Below are 27,933 nucleotides of genomic sequence, written 5' to 3'. Positions count from 1 at the left end.
ACCTTCTCGCCCGTAGTGATGCTTAAGTCCATTCGGATTATTCTAGCTATAGCTGCATATTTCGATTATGAGATATGGCAGATGGATGTCAAGACAGCTTTCCTGAATGGAAACCTAACTGAGGACGTGTATATGATACAGCCCGAGGGTTTTGTCGATCCGAAAAATGCTGGAAAGGTATGCAAACTTCAGAGATCCATTTATGGATTGAAGCAATCATCTAGGAGTTGGAACATTCGTTTTGATGAAGTGGTCAAAGGGTTTGACTTCACCAAGAACGAAGAAGAGTCTTGTGTTTACAAGAAGGTTAGTGGGAGCTCTGTAGTATTTCTAATCTTATATGTGGATGACATATTACTGATTGGAAATAACATTCCTATACTTGAGTCCGTAAAGACTTCACTGAAAAATAGTTTTTCGATGAAGGACTTAGGGGAAGCGGCATATATTCTGGGCATTAAGATCTATAGAGATAGATCAAGAAGGCTTATAGGTTTAAGCCAAGATACTTACATTGACAAAGTGTTGAAGCGGTTCAGCATGGAAGAGGCAAAGAAAGGGTTCTTGCCTATGTCACATGGCATACATCTCAGCAAGACTCAGTGTCCTTCGACTGCTAATGAGCGGGATCGCATGAGTAGAGTGTCATATGCCTCGGCTATTGGATCTATCATGTATGCAATGATAAGTACTCGCCCAGATGTTTCATATGCGCTAAGTATGACAAGCAGACACCAATCTGATCCAGGTGAGAGTCACTGGACAGCGGTGAAAAACATTCTTAAGTACTTGAGAAGGACTAAAGATATGTTCCTCGTCTATGGAGGTGAGGAGGAGCTCGTTGTAACAGGTTACACCGATGCTAGTTTCCAAACCGACAGAGATGATTCAAAGTCACAATCAGGATTTGTGTTCACACTGAATGGTGGTGCTGTTAGTTGGAAGAGTTCCAAGCAGGAGACGGTGGCCGATTCTACGACAGAAGCCGAGTACATCGCGGCTTCGGAAGCCGCGAAGGAAGGTGTTTGGATAAGGAATTTCCTCATTGAGCTTGGTGTGTTCCCGAATGCGTCCAGCCCATTGAATCTCTACTGTGATAATAATGGGGCAATTGCGCAAGCAAAGAAGCCAAGGAACCACCAGAAGAACAAACACGTAATGCGGCGATTTCATCTCATTCAAGACTTCGTTAACCGGGGTGAGATCAAGATATGCAAAATACACACGGATCTGAATATTTCTGATCCGTTGACAAAACCACTCCCGCAGGCTAAGCATGATGCGCATGTAAGAGCTATGGGTATTAGGTACCTTCTAGATTGACTCTAGTGCAAGTGGGAGACTGTTGGAGGTATGCCCTAGAGGCAATCATAGAGATGATGATATTCCATTTGTATCCATGATTTGTATATTGTGTTCATTGAATATCCATTAAAGGCTACTTGAATTGATTTACAATTATGTGAATTGTATGTGAAACTCTTTACTTGTATGGTTATTCTAAAGTTGTCCCTAGTCGGAGTTCATGTGAGGACACACATGAATATTAGACTAGCACATGTATTAGTTGATGACTATGTTTCACAAGTCATGGACATGGAGATGTTGAACTAATAATGTGGACACATGTGGAGACATGTGGTAGGACTGACCCAACACGAGAAGTAGTTCTCTTTTTAAAACAACATATACGCTTTGTCCTTAGACCTGAGATTGTCGCGTGTATTCTAGATGTGGATCGACCTACTTAGGGGCTATCAAACGCTACGCCGTAACAGGGTAGTTATAAAGATAGTTTTCGGGTTTGTCAAGAAGCATGCTATGAGACATGGTCAATCAAGATGGGATTTGCCCCTCTCTGATTGAGAGTGATATCTCTAGGCCCCTCGAGTGATCGGATCCGAAAATACATGGCCATGCTACGTACGGTTAAGAGTTAACCTACAAAGGGATTCCGAATCACAGGATCGAGAAAGAGCGGTCGGCTTGAAGCTAGACCAAATATCGTGAGGCAAAGGGAATAGCATGTATATTATGTTGTGATGGTTCGTCTGATATGATCTTCGTGTGCGTATAGGAGTTGGCACGTCTTGCTAGAGGCCGCTACCGACTATTGGGCCGAGTAGGAGTACTCGGGCCATGTCTATGCGTATCCGAACCCATAGGGTCACACACTTAAGGGGCTGGAAGCCCAATTCGGATCTGATCCGAGTTGGATTAGGTTTAGAAGTACTAATGGGCCTCGGATCCAGAGGCCCGTCAGGAACCTCTATAAATAGAGGGGTGGGGGCGCCCTAGGGTTTACACCTTTTTTGGCGAAACACACCTGCCGCGCCTCCCACGCCCTCGCCTGTTGCAACTCGCGGATCTAGCAGTCCGGCTTGCGACGCTTCCTCCCTGCACGTGTGGATACCTTGGAGGTGTTGCGCCTGCATCACTTGGACGAGCCGCCGACGAGCCGCTGACGAGCCACGACGAGCCGACGACGAGCCGCGGTACCGGAGGCGATCTTGCTGCACGTGGACGAGCTGCTGAGGAGCTGCTGGACGTGATCGACTACGTACGACTACGTTGATCGATCACGTACGACTACGTGATCGTCTTCACTGCATCGACACATATCTACATCTTCCGCACCAGTAGTGCGTCGAGTGGTAATCCCGTGATCCTTATACGGCAGTTCTTCCTGGTTATAAGCGGTAGATTTTGAATTGCGCTAGTGTAGCCTACCTCGTATCCCAACAGGAGGAGCTGGCGGTGGGACAGACGCGATGGGGCGATACGGGAGGAAGAAGGGGGCAGCGAAGAAGAGAGAGAGGAGCAACCAGGGAATAAGTGCAATAGAGGACCACTTTTAACAAGTTTAACACCCTCTTGGTGTGTTCATGAAATTGGGGGTGTTAAACTTTAACACCCCTTCCAAACACCTCTAGGTCCAACAATAGAGACTAAATTCTCAGAAAAAAAAACTAAGTTTGAGAGAAATGGTATAAAGAATTTAAGAAAATCAATAGAAAAAAAATGAAAAATAAGTGAGCAATTCCGCTCGTCTTGTCCGCCACTCCGTCCCGTGGAAGTCTCGTGCCAGCCTGACGCGGGATATTTACATATTTGCCACCGTTGCAAATGGCACTCCTTCATTTGCCACTTTTACCGGAGCTTCTAAGTTTTTGCCTTCACGAACGAAACGAAGCAACAGATTTGCCACTTTTGCTGATGTGGCACGCCACGTCCCCGCGACAGCGTGTGAAAGGGGTGCCAAAAGACCTATGTGCCCTCGCCTTTCTCCTCTGTTAACCTCCCACTAACAGACCCAACGCCATCCATCTCCCCTTCCCCATCTCCCCTTCTCCCCCAGGCCTCCCTCCTCCCTGCCTCCCTGACGACAAACCCTAGGTTAGAGCGGCGGTGGTAGTGCCGGCACCGGCGGCCATCCATCTCCCCTTCCCTATCTCCCCCGTTCCCCATCTCCGTGGTCTCCATGCGCAGCGGGTCAACAATGGAGCCTCCTCCCTGGTAAGCCGCAAACCATCCCCTCTTCATTGAGTGTAGTGTCTGCCTCGGAGGAGTTGGATGTTTCTAACTTCGTATTTTCTTATTTTCATTATTATACCAGGATTGATCCTGGTAATGCATTTAGAATAGTGGTTAAGGTTGAAAAGTATAAGGCATTTGCGGAGTCTGGTATTGTACAAATTGATGAACAAGAACATGTGCTGTGGTTTGATAGATGCAGTGGCTATAATCTGGATAGTTTTGTTGTTGAAACGGCTAGCAAGATATACTAGGGATCTAGTCAGACAATTTCAGTGTGGTCTGTGGATGTTGACAGTGAAGCTGATTGGAAGGTTAGGAAAAATGAGCATTTTAAGTCAATGATTAAGCACAGATGGAATGTTGGAGTAGAAAATGTTAGTGTAGAAGTTGTGGACAGATGGAATGAAGGGTACCAGAATGTTAACAGTTGTGCAGGGTCAGTAGGCATTTCTGGAGTAACAAATGAAGGTGCAAGTGAAAGTTGTACATCTCCAGCACAGCATGAGCAAGCCCAACCATAATTTGTTGATTGGAGTACATTGACAATACTACCAGACACTCAACAAGATGGTGAAGCTTATGTTCTGACTGATGAGGACATGGTTTATGAGGCAATGGGCTTCAAAGCAACAGATGAGGCAGCAGCTCAAGCAGCAGCACAAGCAGCAGCAGAAGAAGAAGAAGGTTCTATCCCTGACATTCCTCCTGACGTACAAGAAGAGATGCATGAGGATGGAATTAATGTTGATGACAATGAACCTTCAGAGCCAATACTTGAGTGGGATAGGGACAACCCAGACATGAGGGTGGGCACAATCTATCCTAACATGGTAGATTTTAAATTGGCAGTTAGACAGCATGCTATAGTCAATGAGTTTGAGCTGAGAACTGAAAAGTCAAACAAAGAAAGATTCAGGGGGCATTGCTTGGCTAAATGGTGTCCATGGGTAATTAGAGCTAGAACAAAAGTTGATGGTTGTGTCAGGGTACATTTACTAACTTACATGTGTTGTAATAATTTTACTAACTTAACTTTACTATTTGTTTGATCTTGAGCTGACAAATCTTGATGTCCTGCAGGTCCAAATAAACAATGCAATTCATAAGTGTGCTTCAAGAAGCAGAGTGGTGGGCAAAATGGCCAATCAAGCATGGGTTGCTGAGAGGGCCATACCTTTGCTCAAGAGGAAGCTTGGAATGGGTGTTGCAGATGTGAAGGAAGCATTGGAGGACAAGTACAAAATTAAGATGAACTACCAGACAGTTTGGTATGGTAGGCAGAGAGCAGCTAATAAATTATTTGGTAAGTGGGATGATTCATTTGATTGGTTGTATAGGTTTAAGGCAGAAGTTGAGTTGAGGCAGCCTGGTAGTGTAGTTGAGATAGATACTGTCAAAATTGGAGAGAAGCACCATTTCAACGGATTTTTTTGTGCTTTCAGAGATAGTATAGATGGATTTTTGTATGGGTGCAAACCTTACATTAGTATAGATTCCACAGCTTTGAATGGGCAGTGGAATGGACATATGCCTGCAGCCTTAGCTTTAGATGGCCATAATTGGATGTTCCCTTTGGCCTTTGGTTTTTTTGATTCAGAGACCAAGGAAAATAGGATTTGGTTCATGGAGCAGTTAGGCAAGGCCATTGGGGTACTTCCAAGAATGGCTATTTGTACTAATGCTTGCAAGGGCCTAGAATCTGCTATGAAGCATGTTTTCCCATGGGCTGAACAGAGGGAATGTTTCAGGCACTTGATGGAAAACATGAAGAAGAAGTTCACAGGAAATGTGTATGCTGAAAACATGTGGCCTGTTGCAACAACTTACTCAGTTGCCAAGCACAATTATTTTATGAGTAAAGTCTTGGAAGCTAGCCCTGAAGTAGGAAAATGGTTAGATGAGCACCATAATCTCTTGTGGGCCAGATCCAAGTTCTCTTCAGACATCAAATGTGACTACATCCTCAACAATTTGGCTGAGTCTTGGAATGCATGGATCAAATAATTCAAGGATCTGCCACTACACTGCATGGTAGATGCTATAAGAGAGAAAGGTGTGGTCATGTTTGAAAGGAGAAAGAGGATTGGAAGAGCTTTGAATGGAGTTATTCTCACTGCTGTGGTTCATCAACTTAATGCTACCTCAAAGGGGATAGGACACTTAAAAGTCACCAAAGGACTTCCACATCAAGCTGAGGTCATTGAGATATACAAGGATGAGGAAGTAAGAAGACATGTGGTCTATCTAAATGAACAGAGCTGTACATGCAAAGAATGGCAGGTTACTGGCAAGCCTTGCCCCCATGCATTGGCTGTAATAACCACTGTGAGGCAGTCAAATTATGATAAGTTTGTGGACATGGCATATTCTGTGCAAAGATTTAGACAAGCATATGATGCTGGGTGGCCTAACATCACAGATAGGAATCAATGGCCTGATGTTGCAAAGGAGTTCAAACTGTTGCCACCTATAGGGAAGAAGAGAGGCATTGGTAAGCAGAGGAAGAACAGAATTCCCTCTTGCTTGGAGAGGTCAGGTAAGCCTACTAGGCAATCCATATGTGCTGCCTGTGGTGAAAAGGGTCACAGGAAGGGCAGTAGGCACTGTGGGCTCACTGGGACCAAGAAAAGGTATGTACTAAGCCAATCATTTCAGTGTGCTCTAATATTGCCATGACTTCTAATGATCTTGTTTTACAGGAAGAGGACCAAGAAAGCAGCAGTGAAGCCAGGAAGGAAGAAGGCTAAGAATGACACTTCTGCTGAATCAGTCCAAGTTCCAACACCCAGGACACCAAGGACAAGAGCTGCAGCAGCTAGGGAAGAAGCTGAAGCAATTGAAGCAGCATCAGCAAGGAAAGCAGCTGAAGCTGCAGCTAGGGAAGAAGCTGAAGCTGCAGCTCAAGCACAACAACATTTTGAAGCATCAACATCAAGGACTAAGAGGTTGGTACTGAAGCTGCACAACAACATTTTCAAAAATATGTGTACTGAGTCTATTGCATTGTACAGGAGACTTGCTTTGAAGGCACCACAAGACCCAGCTGGTGAAGAAGCAGCTGATTTTGAACCTGTACCATTAGAAGTGGTGGCAGCACCATCAGCACCAAAAGTTGCAAAGAAGATGACCCCAAGCAAGGTGCTGGCGACCAAAGTCAAGAAGACGCCTAAAAATGTTTAACCTGTCTGTGTGTGACTTTTGTTTGTTAGGCCATGAACCTGTGTGCTAGCCATGAATTATGTTTGTTGTGGGATGAACAATGTCTGTGTGTTTGGCCATGAACTATATGTTTGGCCATGAATTATGCTTCTGTGTGTTTGGTCATGAACAATTTATGTTGGCCATGAAGTTTGTCTGTTTGACATTAAGTATGCATGATGGTTGTGACATTTATCTGTGAAATATGTAAATATCCCATGAAATTCAGCAATCAACAAAGGGATCCAAAAACAAAAATGATAGTTCATTCATTACACCAAGACACAATACATTATTGACTACAACAGATATACCATAAGTGGAACACAAATGTTACTTTTACTTCAACATGTTTCCAACAACAACACCCATAAATCCTACAAGCAACACGGTCAATAGCAGCAAGGCATTCATCATTTTATCCAGCTTGGCCTCCATGGCTTCCTTCTCAAACTTCACACTTGCAACTGCCCTCTCTGCACGCTCCATGGATTCATCTTCTTGTTCATCAACTTGGTCATCAACTTGCCAATGAAGCACTTCAATCACCTTAGCATCAACCAAATCTTTGAAATAAAATCTTTGCCACCTATAGTACTCACATTTATCTGCAATCTGACCTATAGTACTCACATTTATCTGCAATCTGAACATCAAGTCAAGAAAATGAATCCAACACCAAATGCAAATGCCGAAACAAAAAAACCGAAATCAAACTCACCCATCTTTCATTCCTTGGACATTTTATATAGATCCGACCGTAGTTCACCGAATCTTGCTGTGTGCGCCACTCAACTACCCGTGCCCTACGGCACAAAGGGCACTGGATCAAAGGTAAGCATGTCTTCTCACCGACAAGGGCATCTACAACCAGCCTCCTCACACTTGACGACGCTCCAACCTGTGATATGGCTTGCACGTGGCGGATGGGGAAAGAAGGGACGAGCAACGGGTGTGGTCTCGGTCCTAGGAGGATGAGCAACGCAGGGAGGAAGAAGAGAAAATGGGGAACGAGGGAGATAGGGAAGCGAAGATGGATGGCCGTCGCCACCGCCGCTCTGACCTAGGGTTTGTCGTTGGGGAGACAGGGAGGAGGGAGGCCTGAGGGAGAAGTGGAGATGGGGAAGGGGAGATGGATGGCGTCGGGTCTGTTATCGGGAGGTTAACGGAGGAGAAGGGCGAGGGCACACAGGTCTTTTGGCACCCCTTTTATACGCTGTCGCGGGGACGTGGCATGCCACGTTACTAAAAGTGGCAAATCTGTTGCTTCGTTTCGTTCGTGATGGTAAAAATGTAAAAGCTCCCGTAAAAATGGTAAATGAATGAGTGCCATTTGCAACGGTGGTAAATATGTAGATATCCCGCCCGAGGCCTTCCTTATCCCCCGCGGCGAAACAAGCAAAACACTCTTCCTCCCAACCGGCCGCAGCCTTTCGACTTATGGCAGCTGCCGCCGCGGCGGCTGGAGCTGCATCGGCCACTGCCGCCACTGCGCCAGCCGCCGCCCAGGACCCCATGAACGCGCTCCGCGCGGCCGCCCTCCGCCGTTCCGCGCCGCACTGGTCCACCGCCGCCGCGTCCTTCTTCTCCCCGCCCTTCCGCCCCCGCCGCTGCCGCTGCCGGCGCGCGCCCGCTCCCGCTCCCGCTGCGACCACTCGTACCCCGAGGTCCCGCGCGGGTGCCAAGGCCCGGGCGAAGCTCCTGTTGGAGGCCGAGCCCCGGGACCCCTGGCTCGCCTCCCTCTCGCTTCTCCCGGCCGACGACAGCTCCGGCGCTGGCGCCGCCCCCAACGGGTGGGCGATTGGGGTGGATCCCGACACCGGCGGTGCCATCGCCGTCCTCTCGCCCGACGGCTCCTCTCAGGTTTGGCCGGCCGCCATGCTGGAATAGGCTTAGCTTGTGTGTACGGCGCGAGCGTTGTTGAGCATACATTGGCATCCTGCAGGTGTTCGACAACCCGCTCGTGCACATTGTGGTGTCGAAGGTCATCCGGAAGCGCCTTGACACCAAGTCCATCATCCAGCTGCTTCGCGGTCTCGATGCACCTCCCGGTAATTGTGTATGTGGAGCACAAATAACTGCATTGCCACTCTGAAGACTAGATAGTTGCAGTGAATTGGCGATCACATTCTTCTTCAATACATATGATGTGGAAGGTAGAGCTGTTTTCTGATGAAATATTTTTCTGTCATTTTGAAGGAACTACGGCATACATTGAGAAGTCTAGTCCATTTCCAACTGATGGAAAGCTGGTCTGTTTCTTGTCTCCCAAATAACATGCACTAAACGTCCTTATTTGCAAGATAGCTGTAACTAGCACATCAATTTTCTCTGTGTTGGTTTTTGGAGCGATATTATGCTGTCAGGTAGTGCATATGAGAGTAGTTTGAGCATTGATAGTGCTCACTAACATGTCTTATTACTATCCTACACTTGTGCAACACTAAATTCTGCCCTTGATATTTTGGTATCTCATCTTTCTGATTTGTCCTAGCATATATGCACTGGACAATGGAATTAGTTACACCTGGTTCATACTGATCGAATATTTAAATTTCGTGTATTGCCAATGTTTTTAGCTGTTACAGAATCTTTTAAATAAATCTTCCTTCTATTGTTTTCTGATATACAGGGATGGTGGAGTACAGGTTTTTCATATGGCTTGTGGATTGCTTCTCTAGTGTCATCGGGGTTTTCAGTTGTTCCAGTTGCATCACAGACATGGAAAGCTTACTTTGGGCTATCACGAAGTGAATCGCCAAAGGTCTGTGACTCATGTTAAGTGGAGCATACAGTGGCTTTATGCCACTCATTTACATTGTATAAAATTTGCTTGTTTGTTAATTAGAGCTCAACATTAGTGCCCAAATGTCAACACAATACTTTTGTCTGCCCTATTGATGTCAGTAAGACAGTAAGATTGAAGAGTAAGATGTCTACTTAAAAGAATAAAAAAAATGGTAGATGAATTTGCAAACCTGGTTATGGGATAAGCTAAAACTTTGGTGGAAATCAATGGGTTTTGCTGCAGTGATATGCATTGATGACAGACACAACAAGCATGTAATTGTAACTAATGAGATTTTTTAATTAATATCCAAAAATTTCCCTGTCCTGCATCTGAAATAATCACTTGTTGCCAGCATCATTCTTATGTTCTACCAGTTCACCAGATCTAACATAGTCCTATTGTGTTTCTAATGCATAATTTCTTACAGGATAATAGCAGACAAGCTGCATCCATTTTGTTCCCTGACAAAGCTCTATCCCTGAAGTTGAAAAAACATCATGGTACACATCTTACTAGTGTCAACAGCTTATCCAGTAGTTTTGGCATCTGGGGGCCAATCTATTATGCTAATTCTAGTTTGCAGTGCATATTAGCTAGTTTTGCAACATGTTGGGCCGTGTGGATTTATGCACCAGAGATGAGTTTTAGAAGCTTTTTTCATTGGGTATGGTTAGCTAGCTTTAGCTTGGAATTTATGCACCAGAAATGAGTTTAGAAGCTTTTTACTACTGTGTAGCATTTGCTAGTTTTAGCTTGATGCGTTCTATTAAAGGACTCATCGAGAGTAGATTGCAATTTACTTGCATGTTTTGCCTCAGCTTGGTGATGCTTCTGTCATTCTTACGCAGGGCGAGCGGAGGCTCTTCTGTTAGCAGCCTATGGGAAAGGCCTTGTGCTACCATCAGGGAAGTTCAGCAAACCCCAACTTGACATTGATGTTGATTGCTGATTGACTGGCCATTTTTCATATTGATGGCACTGCAAACAAATTGTTGCGTAGGGGGTTCCATCAAGTACATAACTTATTGAGGTTTGAGTGCACTGTGTGCCTGCAGAACTGCAACAGAGATCGTAGCTGACCCATTCAACTTTTGTGGAAAGCATTGGATATTTCTCATTGTATTTTGAGCGTAACAGGCTAGCGCAGATGAGACATGAACGTTTTTTTTAACATGTACCTATTCCAAGTTGAGAAGGAACCAAAGCTTCGCAACCGTTTGCTGAGACTGTTGTAATCTTCAAGAACTTTTTTTTTAACATGTACCTATTCCAAGTTGAAAAGGAACCAAAGCTTCGCTACCGTTTGCTGAGGTTGTTGTGGTCTTTCTGGTAAAAAGTGGCCCTACATTTGGTCGTTTTAGTAGACTTAAGGGGGGTTTGATTCCACGAACTAAAGTTTTAGTCCCTGTCGTATTGAATGTTTAGATACTAATTAGGAGTATTAAATATAGACTAATTACAAAATCAATTACACAGATGGAGGCTAATTCGTGAGACAAATCTATTAAACCTAATTAATTCATGATTAGCACATATTTACTATAGCATCACATTGTCAAATCATGGACTATTTAAGCTTAATAGATTTGTCTCACGAATTAACCTTCATCTGTGCAATTGATTTTATAATTAGTTCATATTTGATCCTCCTAATTAGTATCTAAATATTCGATGTGACAGGAAACTCAACTTTAATCCGTGGAACCAAACACCCCCTTACGTGACTCGCAATCTTGTGCTTATTTAGCCAGATGAAGATGGCTAGAAATGTGCCACCTCTAATGGCAGAATAGCATTGCTGTAGTATTTATTTGTTGTCTTGAACAGACACCTCATGACAGAACAGCATTGCTTATTTCACAATCTCGGGCCCATTTTACAGCTGTTACCTGCGATAGTGGATCATGGTAAATTTCTAAGCCTCAGAGTTTCGACGCATTTGCAGTAACCTTGCTCAGTGCGGTCGCTGCCTTGGAACCAGACTGGCGCCCCAGATGCTTGCAGATGAACTCGCCGGCTGCCATCACCTTTCCCAGGTCTACACCCATTTTGATCCCCAGCCCGTTGAGCATGTACACAACATCCTCGGTCGCCACGTTTCCCGACGCGCCCTTCGCATAAGGGCAGCCGCCGAGGCCGGCGACGGAGGAGTCCACGACGCTGATCCCCATCTGATTTGAGAAGAGGGCACGCTTGATCACAGAGTCACTTTAGCTTGCGATGATACGTTCGGTGTTTCAAATGCGTGTTACCTGGAGAGAGATGAGGATATTTGAGAGCGATTGGCCGTAGGTATCGTGGAAATGGACAGCAAGTTTCTCCACAGGAACCGCGGACATGGTGGCCTCAAGCATTGGAACCACGGTGCCTGGATAGACGGAACAAGCTGAAACACATCAGGTCTGTGCAGATGGAGAAAGGGCAATCAAGCAAAATAATCAAGCATGATATGGTATAAAGAGAAGATTGGGGTTTACATGTGCCTCATGGTTTACAGTTATCTTTTTCCAAGTGATATGGTCTATATAGTATAAACGGGTCCATATTTGAAAGTGTAATAGGCCCTGGTTAGTTTAAACTTTATTGAAACAGATTAGCATTATGCAGGAAAAAAATCTTGTTTGTCTTAAAAAAACATAAAGTTGTCATATGTATAAGCATCTCCAAGCCCTATAAAGAGTGTTACCTTATAAGCTATCATATGGATTTCTCTCAGAAACACAAGAAAAAGGGAGGGGGCAGAGGGTGGTTGCAAATGTAATGTACGTCACCTGGGGTACCTACTCCAATAGTATCACCAAGTGAAACCTCATAGCAGCCCATGTCATAAAGCTCTTTTGCTACATAAGCTACGTTTGACGGTGGTACTGGTCCATCTACTGGGCATCCAACCACACAAGAAACATACCTACATTCTCAGCAAATAGAGAAACATAAACTTTAGCACTGTCCACATGTCCAGCAATCCCTAATTATAGTGACCTGTTAATTGTGAATACTACTACAAGCTACTAAGTTCATCAAGATTTTCTCATGATCATTTTAACATGTGCATAAGACTAGGCCACAAAACTGGCAATGAAAGCAAGAAAATAACACCAACAAAAATGGTAAGCATTACCGAAGGCAGGTCAGTACAAATGAGAAAAACTGGAAGTAATGATTTAAATCATGAGTTACTCAAGCTAGCTAGATTGAAGGTGTCACAGTGCTAACCGCTGAATAACATGGCACAAGCCCATTGTCTCTTCTAAGCAGGAGATAGTTCTATCAATTAGCTCCACCTCTCAAGTTATTGTTTACTATTGGTTTAGAAAATGGACTAACTCTTATGGAGGGCACCATAACCTATTATTTAACATTTGTTAGCAGCCAGAAAATATTTGAATGTAGCCAGCATACTGGTTGCAGTTTCAACAGAGTATATGAACCACTGGAGTTTAATTACTTTATACAAACATACCCTGAGATTTTGCTACAATGAACAATGAAACTTGATGTTGCACAAAAGAAAAGAGCTCACCCTCGGACAGGAATTTCTCTCTCTTTTGCAGCAAGAGCGACATCATTATAACGCGCAAGGCTCTCTTTGATTGTGCAGTTTATGTTTGACTTGGAAAATCCTTCAGAAGCTGATGCAAATATTGCAATTTCTTTTGCCCCTGCTGCAATAGCAGCCTCAAATCCCTGATGGGTGATGACAAATATAAAGAACTGAATATTGAATGAGGCAAGTGTAGAATATGTCATAAAAAACAGCCAGCTGAATCCACATAGTTCACCTTAAGGTTTGGGGTCAATACAGGAAGACGCACACCCTCAATATTCCGAACTGCTTCCATGACATTCTTTGCATCAGCTAGCTACAACAACAAACATCATATTATGAAAAAATTACTAGTAAATACATAACAAACATTAAACTAATGGCCAAGCAATAGAAAGGTAAAAATTAATGAAATAAGGCCTAAGTAAAAGAAATTATGAAGTAAACAAGCAATTTTACATAAAACATCAATGTTTGTAAATATGAAAAGAATGATGAATCAAGTTTAGCAGAGTACTATCAAGAGATCCACTTCCATCTTTTATGTGATATATTGCATATGTAATGCCTGGTAATTAATTTCGAGAGTTTCCTCCAGGGTTCAGTGAAACTATTTGTTTTGTTTTACTTAATCGCGTCCGCCACGATTTGAACTTGAGACCTCTGGTCCTAATACCATATTGAGTTGCATGCACCAACCAGTTCAACCCAAAAGCTTAAGCTGATGGGGAGAGGTGGGAAATTCACTTATACTCCAACACTCCCCCTCACATGTAGGCTCCCTCATGCCGCATACGTGGAGATTGGAGTTGGCTGCAATTATTTTATTTAATCACGCCACCAGGATTCGAACTCAAGACCTCTGGCCCTGGTACCATATTGAGTTGCATGCACCAACCAGTTCCACCCAAAAGCTTAAGCTGATGGGGAGATGTGGGCAATTTACTTATACTCCGACAGTCAAGGCCACACTTGTAACTATTCTTATGTTCAGGAAAACTTTTCAGAGCTTGTGCATCATCTTTGCACTAATTCCTATTTAGATAGTTCCTTTAAAAGTATGCAAGTATCCATGATTCTATTGTCATGGGTTCATTTTATTGGAAACTCGAATTAATATCAGCATTACTGTCCCCAGGCAACAGTACTAATACCCAGGAACATAGCATATGCAGAATCAATCAATACACATTTGAAACAGATAAAGTTCGTTCAAATGGATCCACCATAACAACTGCTTCTAATAACATGATTTAACATCACACATTCTACTCAACCTTAAGGTTGTGGCACATCCTACCAAGGATCCACAAATTCCCAGACTAACCATCATATTGCAGCAATCTTCTGGTGACACAGGAAAGAATCAGTTTTGTATAACTAACAAATTTCCATGGAGATGCTCCAATCAAAGAGTAAGGTTATGCACCAGCTCATATAGAAAATGTAAACAAGTTAGAACCAAATCCAAATGGCTGTTCTGATGTGGATGATCTCACCACTTCCTCACTTTCTACTCATAAGAGACAAAAATACACTATACTAATCTATTTTAGGAGGAAAATTTTTTTTAATACTTGGAAGATACATGACAGTATTATAACATCTGGACAGTTAAGAGTCCAGATGGCTTATCAGTGCAATCTCCAGATATTTTATAAAGCTACATACCTGTGGTACCCATTTTGGAGATACAAAACTAGTTGCCTCAACAACTGGTAACCCGGAGGCAGCCAATCTCCGTATAAGCTCAACCTTTACAGGTGTTGGTACAATGTCTTTTTCATTTTGAAGTCCATCTCGTGGCCCAACTTCGACAATTTTTACACACCTTGGCAGATCACATATATGCTGGAAAACATAGACTTATACTTCAGTAACCGTACTGTCAGATCTCAAACATCCACAATGATGATTGGAAATCTCATGTTAACCACATTTAAGTTGTTTTAAATGAGTATCATAAAATACTAGTCAAATGATCTTGAAAAGCCTACGAAATGGGAATGGTAAGCAAACTACTACATGGATATGGATACATGAACACACCTTGTTTCCAGCCCATATCCTCTGTTGATCAGAAGAGGATGAAAAATATCTGTAACTCTGATGATACTGTGAGGAACAGCTTGCGGCAGAAACATGATGGTTTGATCCAGCAGTCACTGTGCCCCGATCTAGCATCGGATGCCTTTGATATGGCACTCTACTCAACTGATATCCTTCCCTATCATAAACAGAAGGTAGAAGTAAAAGACATAATCCTGGGAAAGTACTGGACATTTCATCCGTGCAGGATGCGAGTTAGGAGTTCCCTTGTTGAGCAATCACAATTCCAAGCAAGGGAGACAACCAATCAATCGTCATAGTAGTTGCTAACAATTGAGGTCCCCGGTCATGGGATTAACCAATGCCGCTACCCAAACCCGAGCTCGCGGTTCTGATGCTCACCTCGATTCGCCCGACGAGGTGCAGTGCCGCGGTGGCGGGTCGTCGGCCGCGGGACCCCTCCCCGTGTCGCCGAACCCGGCGCCCGGAGGAGCGGGCTGCCTCTCGAGCGCGCTCATCCCGGATCCCAGCACGGGGGAGCTCGCCAGCGCCGCCGCCGCTGTAGCAGCAGCAGCAGCACCGGCGGGCGAGGAGGCGTGCGGAGAAGCGAGCCTAGAGCAGACCCTGGCGGACGCCGCCAGCATCGTGCCCGCCGGCCGCCGAGACGCGCGCGCGCACGGGGGCTCAGCGCGCCATACCGATCGGCGGCCTGGAGTGCGGGATCGAGGGACGGAGCGGCAGCCGACGGGGCAAGGAGCTTTCAACGCGGGGGAATGGGAAGGAAGCGAGGGAAGGAGCAGCAGCTGGGGTTGCGTCGGGGCTTTGGGCTCTCGGCTCCCGTCTCGCGCGAGTCCGAGCTTTTTTTTTTCTTTTTCTTTTTTTTTTGGAAAACAAGGTGGGTGGGAAGTGGGAACTAGGGACCGTTACTGACGTGGAATCCAGCTAGGTGGGCAAGATAAGGAGATGATCCTTGTCAGTCCCATGCTCCCGTGTCCCGTGCCGTTCTAGAATTCTTCTTCGAGCAAACCCCGTGCTACTGATCGACGAGGCGCCCATGTTTATCGGGCACGCTTAATTTCCGATCCTATGTGAGTCTGGCACGGCATTAGTAGAGGTGACGGTGTATTTAGTACCGGCAGGTAACTTTTTCAAACACAACAAACAAATTGCAGGCAAAATGACCGATAAACTAGACTCGACCACTGTAGTTGTCCATCCGTGCCGCACGGCACGGCACGGGCAGGGCTCGGGCACGAAACTCCCGTGCCTCGCCCGGCACGACGGAGGTAACATGTCATGCTATGGTCCACGGGCTGCACCGACGATTCAAGTATGAGCGAGCAATATCTTTTTCATACCGGTTTTCCTACCAGGCCAGCTCGCAAAGCACGGCCGAATTCACGTGTCGTGCTCGTGGCTCGTGGATTAAAAAAAATCCTTCACCAACTTCAAATTCAACATTGAACTTAGATGTAAAAATCAATTCAACTCAGTCACATACACAGCTCATCACACATTCGGAGTTCATCACACAAAAACATAACACATTCACATTTCAAACAGAATGACAGTTCATCACACATTCGGAGTTCATCACATAAAGACATAACACATTCACATTTCAAACAGAATGACAGAAATACATAGATAGAGGTGTTACTAATTCAACATTGTTGGTTGCCTTATTAAAAACCTTCCTAGGTAAAAACTTAAACCTCATGAGAAAACCTTAGGAAGGAAAAAAGAGTACAGCCCAGCTTAGAAAATAATTTTAATTGTTCAAGTTATTACATCACATGATCATAAAAGCACAAGATAACTTAAGACACTAGAACAGTAGTCTTCCAAACTCCACAGGTCACACCTCATGACTCCAGTAGCTTGCTCTTGATCAGCTGGCATTGGTAGGGCAGGCCTAGCAAGTACATTAATCATGTTAGGGCGCGTTTGGCGTGGCTCCATGTGGAATGGCTTCGGCTCCTGCTGCACTGTGCGTTACTGTTTTCTCATGTAGAAGTGAAAAAGGAACTCCGGCTCCAATCATTTTTTGCCTAGGGGACAGGAGGAGCCGATGGAGCTAGGATGGAATGGCTCCCACGGCTCCGTCACAGTGGCACACAGTGCCGAAGCCGGAGCCGGCAGGAGCCGCGCCAAACAAGTCCTTAGTATGTTACTCTAGTAGAAGGAATTCAATAGAAAAATAGAACAGAACATGTACATGTACATGTACTTACTGAATTTGGGAATGAGTGCGTCTATAGCAGAAGTATTAGAAGAAGCATTATCAGGTGTTACAGAAAATCTTATCCTTCAAACTAAATTCAGAAACAATAGCTTCAATACGTTCAGCAATGTTAACACCAGAATGTTTGACATCAATTAGCCTAAGAGCAATGACTCTCTTCTCTAATTCCCAATCAGCAGAAACAAAATATGCAACAATACTAAGATAGTTTTTCTTAGCATCGCCAGACCAAATATCGGAAGTTACACAAACAGAAGAAACAGAAGACTTGAAACATTCAACCAGGGAAGCACGACGCTCAGCAAAGTACTTGGTAAAATATCTAGTAGTGGTTTGCCTAGAGACTTTATCATAATAAGGATTGTGAGCACGCTGAATGTACTCCTCAAATGCCTCTGTCTCACCAAAACCAAGAGGTAGATCAAGTTAGCAATTAAACGACACAACTCCTTACGAGCAACATCAGGTTTATATTCCTAATTACATTAGAATTGAACTGAAGTTGAGACTGAACTAGAGCAGAATGATTAGCTTTAGCCAAGCACATCTTTTGGCGCCGGAGCAAATGCCCAGTTTCAGGACAAGAACGACCAGTGAGAATATTAGAACAGTGAAGGCGAACAGTGAAGGCACTTGGCAGCGTATCTCACCTTCTTACCGTTGGCGCCTTCCTGAACAACTCCTCGAAGTTGTTCCATGCAGAAGATCTCCGCTTGGTACCCTTCGTATGGGCGCTGATGCCCGTTGAGGTAGTCGGCGTCGAAGATAGGGTAGAAGCTGGCGTCGGAGTCGTAGACGCGCCTCCGGCAGCATCACCAGCAGGAGCACCGGCATCCACATTGATCAGAGCACGAGAGCTACCGAAGATGGCTACAGCTTTGGCAGCTAGGTCGTCCTCATCATCGCCTGGCAACCCACAAGCCCGGAGGTCGTCGTCAATGGTGTAGTTCTCATCCATCACGACGACCTCGTGCGGCAGCCCTCCGGCTTGACCTCGTTGGCGTCACCTCGACAGCTCCGTCCTACAACGGCGCGCGGCCTCGCACGAGCACGATACTTGCAAGAAGGAGATCAGAACAGAAAACACCCTAGAATCCTAGATCTAGGGGAACAACATCCGGATCTAGGGTTACTCTACATGTGCAACCAGAGCCCGGAGCCGAAGAGGACGACAGGATAAGAGACCGAGAGGGGATACTGCTAGTAGAGGGAGGATGATGGTCAACAGTGGCGAGTGAGACCTCCGCCACTCCACGGCGCGGAGGAGGAGCCGAGGATCTGAGAGTAGGAGGAGGAGCCGAGGAGGAGAGGAGGACCCGGAGATCTCACCAGAGACAAGAGGGAGAGAGACAGAGAGGCAGGAGTGCGGTGCGACGACGACAGCAACGAGAGGGAAAGGGACTGCGGGGAGTGTGGGCGTGCAGTGAGAGGGGAGGGGGTGGGGACTAGGATTTCCGAGAGGAGCGGCCGCCAGGGGCAGTTATATATGACTCCCCGGGGGGCGCTGGGCCGCTTGGCTAGGCTGGGCTGCTAACCGTTGGCTATATGGGCCGACATTGGACCAACTGTTGATATGCAGGTCCGACCGTGCCACCCGTCGTGCCGGGTGGCGGCCCACGCCCGGCACGAGCCATTGGGCCGAGCCAGCACGAGCACGAAGGGTTACGTACCAGGCCGGGCTAGGGCTGGGCAAAAAAAATAGGCTCCGTGCTGAGCTGCCGGGCCAACTATGTCGTCCACCCGGGTACCACCCGTTGTGCAATGTGGAAGACTTTACTGCACTATCTTTTCAATTTTAATGTTTAAGTAGGTCTTTCACTTTGTGCGTGAGAGTACTTTGTTATTTATGTAATCAAATCTATGTAAAACATGTTCTACTCTTTCTTCTTACGTGATATGGCAACGCTCCTGCCAGTTTTCCAAAAAAGGGGGGGAAGACTCTACTTACATGCCAAAAGTTTGCCCGAAAACATCCAAAAACACTCAAAACAAGGAGAGATGATATGGGAATGCAGAGTATTCACATCGCACCACGAACGTTTCTAGTAAGCAGTTTAACTATCTCAAGGGGAAATAAAAAGTCTATGAATATCCATTTTCTCCCCCACGCTAGTGCAACCGACTTAAATTGGAGAACCATATCAAAGCGTTCAACATGTATCCCGTATAGCATCCTGTATACAGCAAGGCTTGCAATAACCAGTACACCTATGCAAGCCACCTACACTCTTGAAATCTAGCACAACTGCTCATCAAGGCAACACGCTCCCCTTGCAACGCTCTTTTGCACTCTGAACTCCAAGGAACACCGTCATCGTTACATATACGTCCATACCTCCATTCCACGACAATGTTCTCCTGCCAAATGGTAGAGCCTGTCAGAATAGGAAGAAATACTCAGTGCTCAAATATATGGTTTCCTACAACAGATTCTTAGAAGCATTTAAGCTTTTTTATTTTGCATTTGGTACGGCCTTGTTTTCAAGACTATATGGAGATTCTAGGCTGCCGGTATTGCAGTGCATTTGAAGAGTGGTTGTTCACCCTAATTTGGTTCAACTCGTTTTCTATAGCAGAGCTTCCTACGTATTGCACAAGTACAAGTTGCATATGCAAAAAGACTTGTGTACCTCTAGAAAGATGGTTTTACTCCGTGGAATCAGAGTCATCATCGCCATGTACAGGAGCTGAATTTCTAGGCAAGAATTCTTCATCAGGATAGATATCTCCGAATAACTGCAAAAGAAGAAGCATAAAAGAATTCATCAGGACAGAGCTAGTGATGTAAATGAAGCATCAACCATTCTAAAGCTGTCATAAAAAAAAGCATACTCTTGATGTATATTATGAAGAACATGCAATTGTTGTATTCAATAACCATCTCATACTGACAGGAACAATTCTGACTAGTAAAAGTTTCACTATTTGCCAGTGCAGGTACATGAGTGCCTCAGAAAACAAACAGCAACATCCCAGGATGCACTACCTTTTTTGTTGATTCCAGTATGTTCCTGTAATCCAGGTTTTCATCAGGCATGGAGCATGACCATAAAGAACCAAATGTTGATGTTCCCTGATGGTGCAACACAGGACAGTGAATGTTTTAAATAAAAAGAACATATATATATATATATATATATATATATATATGTAGCAAATTTGTTTACCAGTGCTGAAATGGACATGGATACAGTCCGTAATGATAACAAAAAGAAATTCACCTGTGTGATCTCTTGAACATACACACAGCTCCAGATTAGTGTTGGCTGCATATCATCGGTGCTTTCACTGGTTGACTCAAGGTGGCCTTCGGAGCCATCTGAATCCTGCGGCTGTGGACTGAAAAGAGCATCTATTGCTTTTTTGATGTGGACTGAAAAGAGCATCTATTGCTTTTTTGATGCACTGCTTTCCGGCAGAGGCATCAGTACAGGGAGTAGACAGATATGCCATAAACCTGCATGTGAGATTTGTGAGATTAGCTTGCAGGTAAGTTACTTGCCTATATTATATGGCAATTTTGAACGTGGTTATTCCTGGGGATAGAAACCTATAACAAGTATATGTGAAAACTGCAATTGATGCATGCTATGATGATAGGATATAAAACTTACATTCCAGAAGGGCATACTGCGAGATTGCTGCTCAATTGAAGAAGCCGAACAGCTGCAACCTGCTTCTCTTCTAGCGCTAAATCAATAGTGGAAACTGGGTCAACTAAGAGAAACAACAACACCATGGCTATATCAAGGAAACCTAGCAGAAACACACGTAGAATAGTTTTTCTTACACTTTGGAGGGAAAACAACCAGAACATTTGATGAACCCTATTTCACAGACTTGCTAAATATGCATATTCTCCTCGCAACACTTCTTGGAAAATTTGAATTTGAATCATCAGATGGAACATCCAAGGTAGGAATTTTGTATGAAGGATCAATTATCAACTATTTGCAAGAAATATCCTGACCAGATGCCAATCTGGCACCTACAAAATGCTTCTTTTCCTGATCCAATAAGCAAAGTATTTCATGTTAGCAATGGCGAAATTGTAAAAAAACAAAGAATTGGTAATGCAGCCCTACAGGTACAGCATGCATCCTCTGCCATGCAAACAAAATAAAGAAAATAATCATTGATATATTTACACTATATTTGCAAAACATATCCGAGTATAGTCCAATTGGTAACAAAAAAACATGAAAACAGAAGTTGTGCATGAAAGATGACACATAGCTCAAATAGATTTCAAAATGGTCCACTGTATGAAAAACATCAGGAAGAAAAAGTTAACAAGAATATGACCAGTATAGAACTTGGTTTATCATCATACCTCATCCATAAGAAGTGCAGCCACTGGCATCCGCAACACCTGAATCACAAAATATGATTGCTCAGAATTGGCACAAGTTACTTATAAGGAAGAAGAAATAAAGTGCAGGATGCCATTCCAGCAGAGAGTTGCCAAGCCCAAGGTCTAGCACATCAATATTCCTAAATGTTTTGGGAAGCAATAAGCAATCAGATTGCAACTTACCAATTACAGATCATAGGGACAAAACATGGTACAGTCGCATGACTAAAGAAACAATAGCCAAAGCTAGAGTGTAAAAATCATTGCTACATATATTATGAAGATCATCTTACATATAGGGCACCCTTAACCGCAGCACAGCGACAGAAAGCTTGAGGCAGCTCACCATGCCCATACATAGGATAAATGAAAGCACCCTCTGCATTAGCAAACCTGGTATGGTTGAAAACATAAGAAAGATGTAAAATTGTAGACTTGTAGTACCACAGCTAAGTGCTTTTAAGATTCCACATGCCAGGCCACATATATTCTCTAAAGCTAAATAAAATACGGATTAATCAACAAGGCATTTACATAATAGAATATATATGGCTTTCCAAAGTGAACAAGAAAAGGTTCAGGCAAGCCAACTGACCTCCCAATTGATGAGGAGTGCAGAGCAATGGTCTTGATTCCCTCCCTCGTCGTAATTAAATTCTCAGAAGGCTCAGGACCATCTTGATCATAATCTGCCATGGCAATTGCATGCAGCACAACCCTGCAAACACCACAAAGGACTTAATCTTAGCCACATAATTACTAAAAATAGTGCATACTTGGCCAATTCAGAACACCCTTACACTCTCATCTTGGGAGAAAGCCCATGTTGGTTAAGGAACTCAACAAAGGGGCGGTCCAGGTCCTCCTCAGATATCATGGCACAGCCCGCCGCCGCTGCCGAGGCCGCGCACGACTACCCCATCATCGACCCCACCTCGTTCGACGTGGTGCTCTATGGCACAGGGCTCCCGGAGTCCGTCCTCGCCGTCGCCTGCGCCGTCGCCGGGAAGACGGTCCTCCACGTCGACCCCAACCCGTTCTACGGCTTCCACTACACCTCCATCCCGCTCCCCTCCCTCGCCTCCTTCCTCTCCCCCGACCCTTCCCCGTCCTCTTCGACCGCGGCTGCCGCCTCCGGTTCGCACACCGCCGTCCCTCCACCACCACAGCGTGTACTCGGCCGTCCCCATCTATCTCTCTTCCTCTCCCTGCTCCTGCTTCCGATCTGAGTACCTGCTGTTCCTACTGCTAACAATTGGTATCAGTCTAGTCGATCCTCGGGCGATCTCGTTCCTGCCGTGCTGGATCCCGTTCCTTCCCACTGCCACTATACCCGGTTCCAGCGCCGCCACGGAGCGATGAATCCTGAAACTAAGCTCATCCTTGATGAGTTCACCAGGCGCTTTGACGATCTGGAGTCCAAGTGGGAGAGCCGCTTCTCCGAGTCCGACGACAAGTGGGAGCGCCAATTTGCGGACCTCAAGATTGCGCAGGACGCGCGGCTCGATGCATTGGAGCGTGTGGCGTCATCCTTCGAAGATTGGAGACCCGACATCGACGGTACCGTTGACGACATCCGCCTCGAGGTCGGGAAGCTGAACAAGCATTGGGAGCGCGCTGTTCTGGATCGGCCACCTCCTCTGCTATCTCCAACACCTTCGGCTGCCGAGCGCCCACCTGCTTCGAGCGAAGCCGACAGGCCCAAGGGGCACGGCGTCGACAACTTCCACCGGGAGGATGGGTATGGGTCGGTCACGACCTTGCTTCATCCCCCGGTCAAGGGTGCGTTGCGTCTTCCTACTCCTCCACCTAAATCTGTGGTTCATCCTTTACCTTGCAATGGCAATAGGTTTAGATCTGCTAGTCCTTCTGGTCTTGGTTATGGTAGACTGCCTAAGTTGAATTTTCCATCGTTTGATGGCACCAATCCCAAACTTTGGCTCAGTAGGTGTGTAGATTACTTTGAGTTATATGATGTTGAGCAACACCGTTGGATAATTGTTGCTACGATGCATTTTATTCCTCCTGCTTCGCATTGGTTACCTTCAGTAGATTACAAACTTAAGACCTGCAGTTGGTCTGAGTTTGCTTCCTTGCTGTTAGACCGCTTTGGTAGAGATCAACATGAGCTTTTGGTTAGGCAGCTTCTTAATGTTAAGCAGTTAGGTTCTGTGGCTGAATTCATTGACAAGTTTGCTGGCTTAGTGGATCAATTAGCAGCCTATGAAGGCCATGCTAATCCTCTGCATCACACCATGCGTTTTATTGATGGTTTAAAAGATGAATTGAAAGCTTCTGTGCTAATTCAGCACCCCCAAGATTTGGATACTGCCTATGTGCTTGCTCAATTGCAGGAGGAGCTGTTGGAATCAGGGCGAAAGAAGGATTACAGGAAGATGGATTCCAATTATTCCAACAAGTCTTCTTTCAAGTCTATGTTACCTGTTCCTCCCCAACCCTTCAGGCACACCAAACAGCTGCATCCTTCATATGAGGACAGAAGAGCTACTGAAGCTGCTCGAGCCTCTTCGGCAGAAGACAAGTGGCGTGCTTTGAAAACCTTCCGAAGGTCTAAAGGATTATGCCAATATTGTGCTGAAAAATGGACCAAAGACCATAAGTGTTCTGACACTGTCCAGCTGCATGTAGTCCAAGAGTTAGTGGACCTATTCCAACTGGAAGCTGACGATGACTTATCAATCAAGAATTTCGACAATGGACATGATCAGTTGTTTCTCACACTGTCTTTGGCGGCAGTAACTGGCATTCCTTCTCCAAAAACTCTATGTCTTTATGGCAGCATTCAGGGTCATCAGATGTCAATTCTAGTGGATTCTGGGAGCTCCCATTCTTTTCTCAGTGACAAGTTTGCATCTATGTTAACAGGAGCTATTCCAATGCATACTCCTATGACAGTACAAGTAGCAAATGGGGAGAAGTTGCCTTGTTCATTTCACATGCCACAGGCAGTCTGGTCAATTGAAGATTATGAGTTTTCTTCTGACTTCAAACTCCTCAAACTCTCTGCTTATGATATGATATTGGGCATGGATTGGTTGGAGCTACACAGCCCCATGAAAATTCACTGGAAGCATAAATGGATGGCCATTCCTTACAAGGATTCTACAGCTCTCTTATATGGCAATTTGCCGGTTACTCCAGAGGGTACAATTATACAAGTATGCCAAGTGGAGGTGTCTGTTACTGATGACAGAGTCAGGTTGTCCATGCCACCTGAAATACAAGATCTCATTCAGGAATTTGCTGAGTTGTTTGAGGTTCCCAAAGAGTTGCCTCCTCCTCGAGCTTGTGACCATGCTATACCCCTTCTAGAAGGTGCTGCTCCAGTGCACGTGAGACCTTATAGATATGCTCCAGCTCTAAAGGATGAAATTGAGAAGCAAATTAAAGAAATGTTGCAGAATGGACTGATTCAGAAAAGCTCAAGCCCTTTTTCATCTTCAGTGTTACTGGTGAAAAAGAAGGATAATACTTGGAGGTTCTGTGTAGATTATAGACATCTTAATGCTATAACTATAAAGAGCAAGTACCCTGTGCCCATAATAGATGAATTTCTGGATGAACTATCTGGGGCTTCTTGGTTTACCAGTTTGGATCTGAGGGCTGGGTTCCACCAAATCAGAATGAAGCCAGGGGAAGAATACAAAACAGCCTTTCAAACACATTGTGGTCAATTTGAGTTCAAGGTCATGGCCTTTGGCCTCACAGGTGCCCCGGGGTCTTTCCAAGAAGCAATGAATTCTACCTTGGCTCCTTATTTAAGAAAATTTGTGCTGGTATTTTTTGATGATATCCTAATATACAGTGCCTCATATGAAGAGCATGTCACTCACATCAGACTGGTGTTTGAGTTGTTGGCCAATGATCAGTGGAAAATTAAGTTATCTAAGTGTTCCTTTGCCAACAGGAAGATTTCCTATTTGGGCCATGTAATCAGTGAACAGGGTGTAGAGACAGATCCTGAAAAAGTCTCTAGTATTGCTCAGTGGCCAACACCAACTTCTGCCAAGCAGTTGAGAAGCTTTTTGGGCCTGGCAGGATATTACAGAAAATTTGTCAAGGGCTATGGGGTGATTAGTAAGCCACTGACCGAACTTCTCAAGAAAAATGTGATATTTGTTTGGACTGCCTTACACGATAAGTCTTTTATGGCCCTTAAGAAAGCACTGTGCACTGCTCCTGTCCTTGCTTTGCCAGATTTCTCCAAAACCTTCTCCATTGAAACTGATGCTTGTGGTACTGGGATAGGGGCTGTACTTCTGCAAAATGGTCACCCATTAGCTTATATCAGCAAAGCTTTGGGTCCTAAATCTCAAGGCTTATCCACATATGAGAAAGAGTACTTGGCTATACTGATGGCTATACAACAATGGCGAGCTTACTTGCAGCATAATGAGTTCACAATATTCACTGACCAGAAAAGTTTGACACAACTCACTGAACAACGGCTCCACACACATTGGCAACAAAAGGTCTTTTCTAAACTTATTGGCCTTCAATACAAAGTAGTGTACAAGCAAGGGGTTGAGAATAGAGTGGCAGATGCCCTGTCACGAAAATCAGCCCATGAGATGGTGTGTGCAGCAGTTTCTTCTATTACTCCTCAGTGGGTCCAGGAGGTGGTGGCAGGATATCAGCAGGATGAACAGGCCCTCTCATTATTGGCAAAACTTGCTATTGCTCCTGAGGCTGTGCCACATTTTTCCTTGCACAGTGGGTTGTTGAGGTATAAGGGAAGAATATGGATTGGAGCCAATCCTAATCTTCAAAAGAAGCTTCTGATAGCCTGTCATAGCAGCGCATTGGGTGGACATTCTGGTATTCCAGTGACACACATGAGAATGAGAAAATTATTTGCCTGGAAGGGAATGAAATCAGATGTGACTTACTTTGTCAAACATTGTGTGGTGTGTCAACAAGCAAAACCAGATAGAAGTAAGCTTCCAGGCCTGCTTCAGCCTTTGGAGGTGCCAACTGAGGCTTGGCAGATAATTTCAATGGACTTTGTAGAGGGTCTTCCTACTTCGGGCTCAGCAAATTGTGTGCTAGTGGTGGTGGATTACCTTACTAAGTATGGCCACTTCATCCCCTTGCACCACCCCTTTACTGCTGCCACAGTGGCCAAGTTCTTTATGGACCATGTTTATAAGTTACATGGTATGCCCAAGGCAATAGTGACTGATCGTGATCGAGTTTTCACTAGTAACTGGTGGAAGGAGCTATTTTGTCTAGCTAATGTGACTCTTCGAATGAGTTCCTCTTACCATCCGCAATCTGACGGTCAAACGGAACGATTAAATCAAACAATGGAAACATACTTAAGGTGTTTTGTGAATGCATGTCCATCCAAGTGGTCGCAGTGGCTGTCCTTAGCAGAATATTGGTACAACACATGTTCTCACTCTGCAATTGGGAGGTCCCCTTTTCAAGCCCTCTATGGATATGAGCCCAAGCATTTTGGTATTCATGATGATACGGCAGTGTCTGTTCCCAAGCTGTCATCTTGGTTACAAGACAGACAATTTATGAACACTCTCCTCAAACAACATCTGACTCGGTCTCGTATGCGGATGAAGAGACAAGAGGATAAGAAACGGTCAGAAAGGCAGTTCTCTGTGGGAGATATGGTGTTTTTGAAAATGCAGCCCTATGTGCAGACTTCCCTGGCCCCTAGAGCTAATCAGAAATTGGCCTTCAAATACTATGGTCCATTCAAAATCATTGCTAGAGTGGGCAAGGTGGCTTACAAGTTATTACTGCCTGCTTCATCTTCCATCCACCCAGTCTTTCACGTCAGCCAATTGAAACAAGCTGTCACAGATGACACTGAGGTAATTCCTATTATACCTTCTGATGTGGATTCTCCTCGTGTGCCTGAGAAAATTTTGCAGCGACGCATGGTCACAAAGGGCATCCAGCCAGTGCAGCAAGTGCTGGTGAAATGGTCCAATTGGCCGCAGGAAATGGCGACGTGGGAAGATGCCATCGCGCTGCAGCAACTTTTCCCGTTTGCGCCTGCTTGGGGTCAAGCGGCGTCTTCTCGGCGGGGGAATGTCAGTAATGCACAGGAGGGGGAACTGAAGCCAAGCAAGAACACTAGGCTCAGGAAGGCAAACCCAAGGATCTTCGGCCCAGAATGGGTTGCATGAGTTGCAGCATCGTCTTTCGGGCCCAGCCCATGTAATAGCTCG

The 27,933-nt window shown here is 45.0% G+C and overlaps 3 protein-coding genes and 1 pseudogene across 4 annotated transcripts; 2 read left to right on the top strand and 2 right to left on the bottom strand.

Moving 5' to 3' along the window:
* The first annotated feature begins 3,499 nt into the window (after positions 1-3,499).
* LOC101765173 lies at positions 3,500-5,541 on the top strand. The gene is made up of 6 exons (XM_012845896.1): positions 3,500-3,516; positions 3,617-3,721; positions 3,833-4,005; positions 4,093-4,484; positions 4,618-4,805; positions 4,875-5,541. Exons 1-6 carry the CDS (start codon positions 3,500-3,502, stop codon positions 5,539-5,541), a joined length of 1,542 nt encoding a protein of 513 aa, XP_012701350.1.
* Positions 5,542-8,113: 2,572 nt separating this feature from the next.
* Positions 8,114-10,889, top strand: LOC101758939 (Holliday junction resolvase MOC1, chloroplastic). Of its 2 annotated transcripts, XM_004967670.3 has the most exons (6): positions 8,114-8,598; positions 8,681-8,786; positions 8,935-8,987; positions 9,368-9,499; positions 9,954-10,026; positions 10,375-10,836. In XM_004967670.3, the coding sequence occupies exons 1-6, from the start codon at positions 8,176-8,178 to the stop codon at positions 10,473-10,475; spliced, it is 888 nt and encodes a 295-aa protein (XP_004967727.1). In that variant the 5' UTR covers positions 8,114-8,175; the 3' UTR covers positions 10,476-10,836. The 2 variants fall into 2 exon arrangements, with proteins under 2 accessions (XP_004967727.1, XP_012701250.1); XM_012845796.3 differs by lacking the exon at positions 9,954-10,026 and having other exon boundaries at positions 10,375-10,889.
* Positions 10,890-11,247: 358 nt separating this feature from the next.
* Positions 11,248-15,991, bottom strand: LOC101758535 (hydroxymethylglutaryl-CoA lyase, mitochondrial). Its single transcript, XM_004967668.3, has 8 exons — positions 15,525-15,991; positions 15,123-15,300; positions 14,745-14,924; positions 13,309-13,389; positions 13,050-13,213; positions 12,298-12,434; positions 11,779-11,894; positions 11,248-11,697 (listed from the first exon to the last, which is right to left on the bottom strand). The coding sequence occupies exons 1-8, from the start codon at positions 15,764-15,766 to the stop codon at positions 11,449-11,451; spliced, it is 1,347 nt and encodes a 448-aa protein (XP_004967725.1). The 5' UTR covers positions 15,767-15,991; the 3' UTR covers positions 11,248-11,448.
* A 4,742-nt stretch (positions 15,992-20,733) lies between these two features.
* On the bottom strand, positions 20,734-22,598 carry LOC101757981 (annotated as a pseudogene).
* Between the last annotated feature and the right edge of the window lie 5,335 nt (positions 22,599-27,933).

This window comes from Setaria italica, chromosome V, assembly GCF_000263155.2.
Source record: "Setaria italica strain Yugu1 chromosome V, Setaria_italica_v2.0, whole genome shotgun sequence".
NCBI classification, from domain to species: domain Eukaryota; kingdom Viridiplantae; phylum Streptophyta; class Magnoliopsida; order Poales; family Poaceae; genus Setaria; species Setaria italica.
Note: the sequence above shows the minus strand (reverse complement) of the source record. Positions and strands in the feature narration are given on the sequence as shown.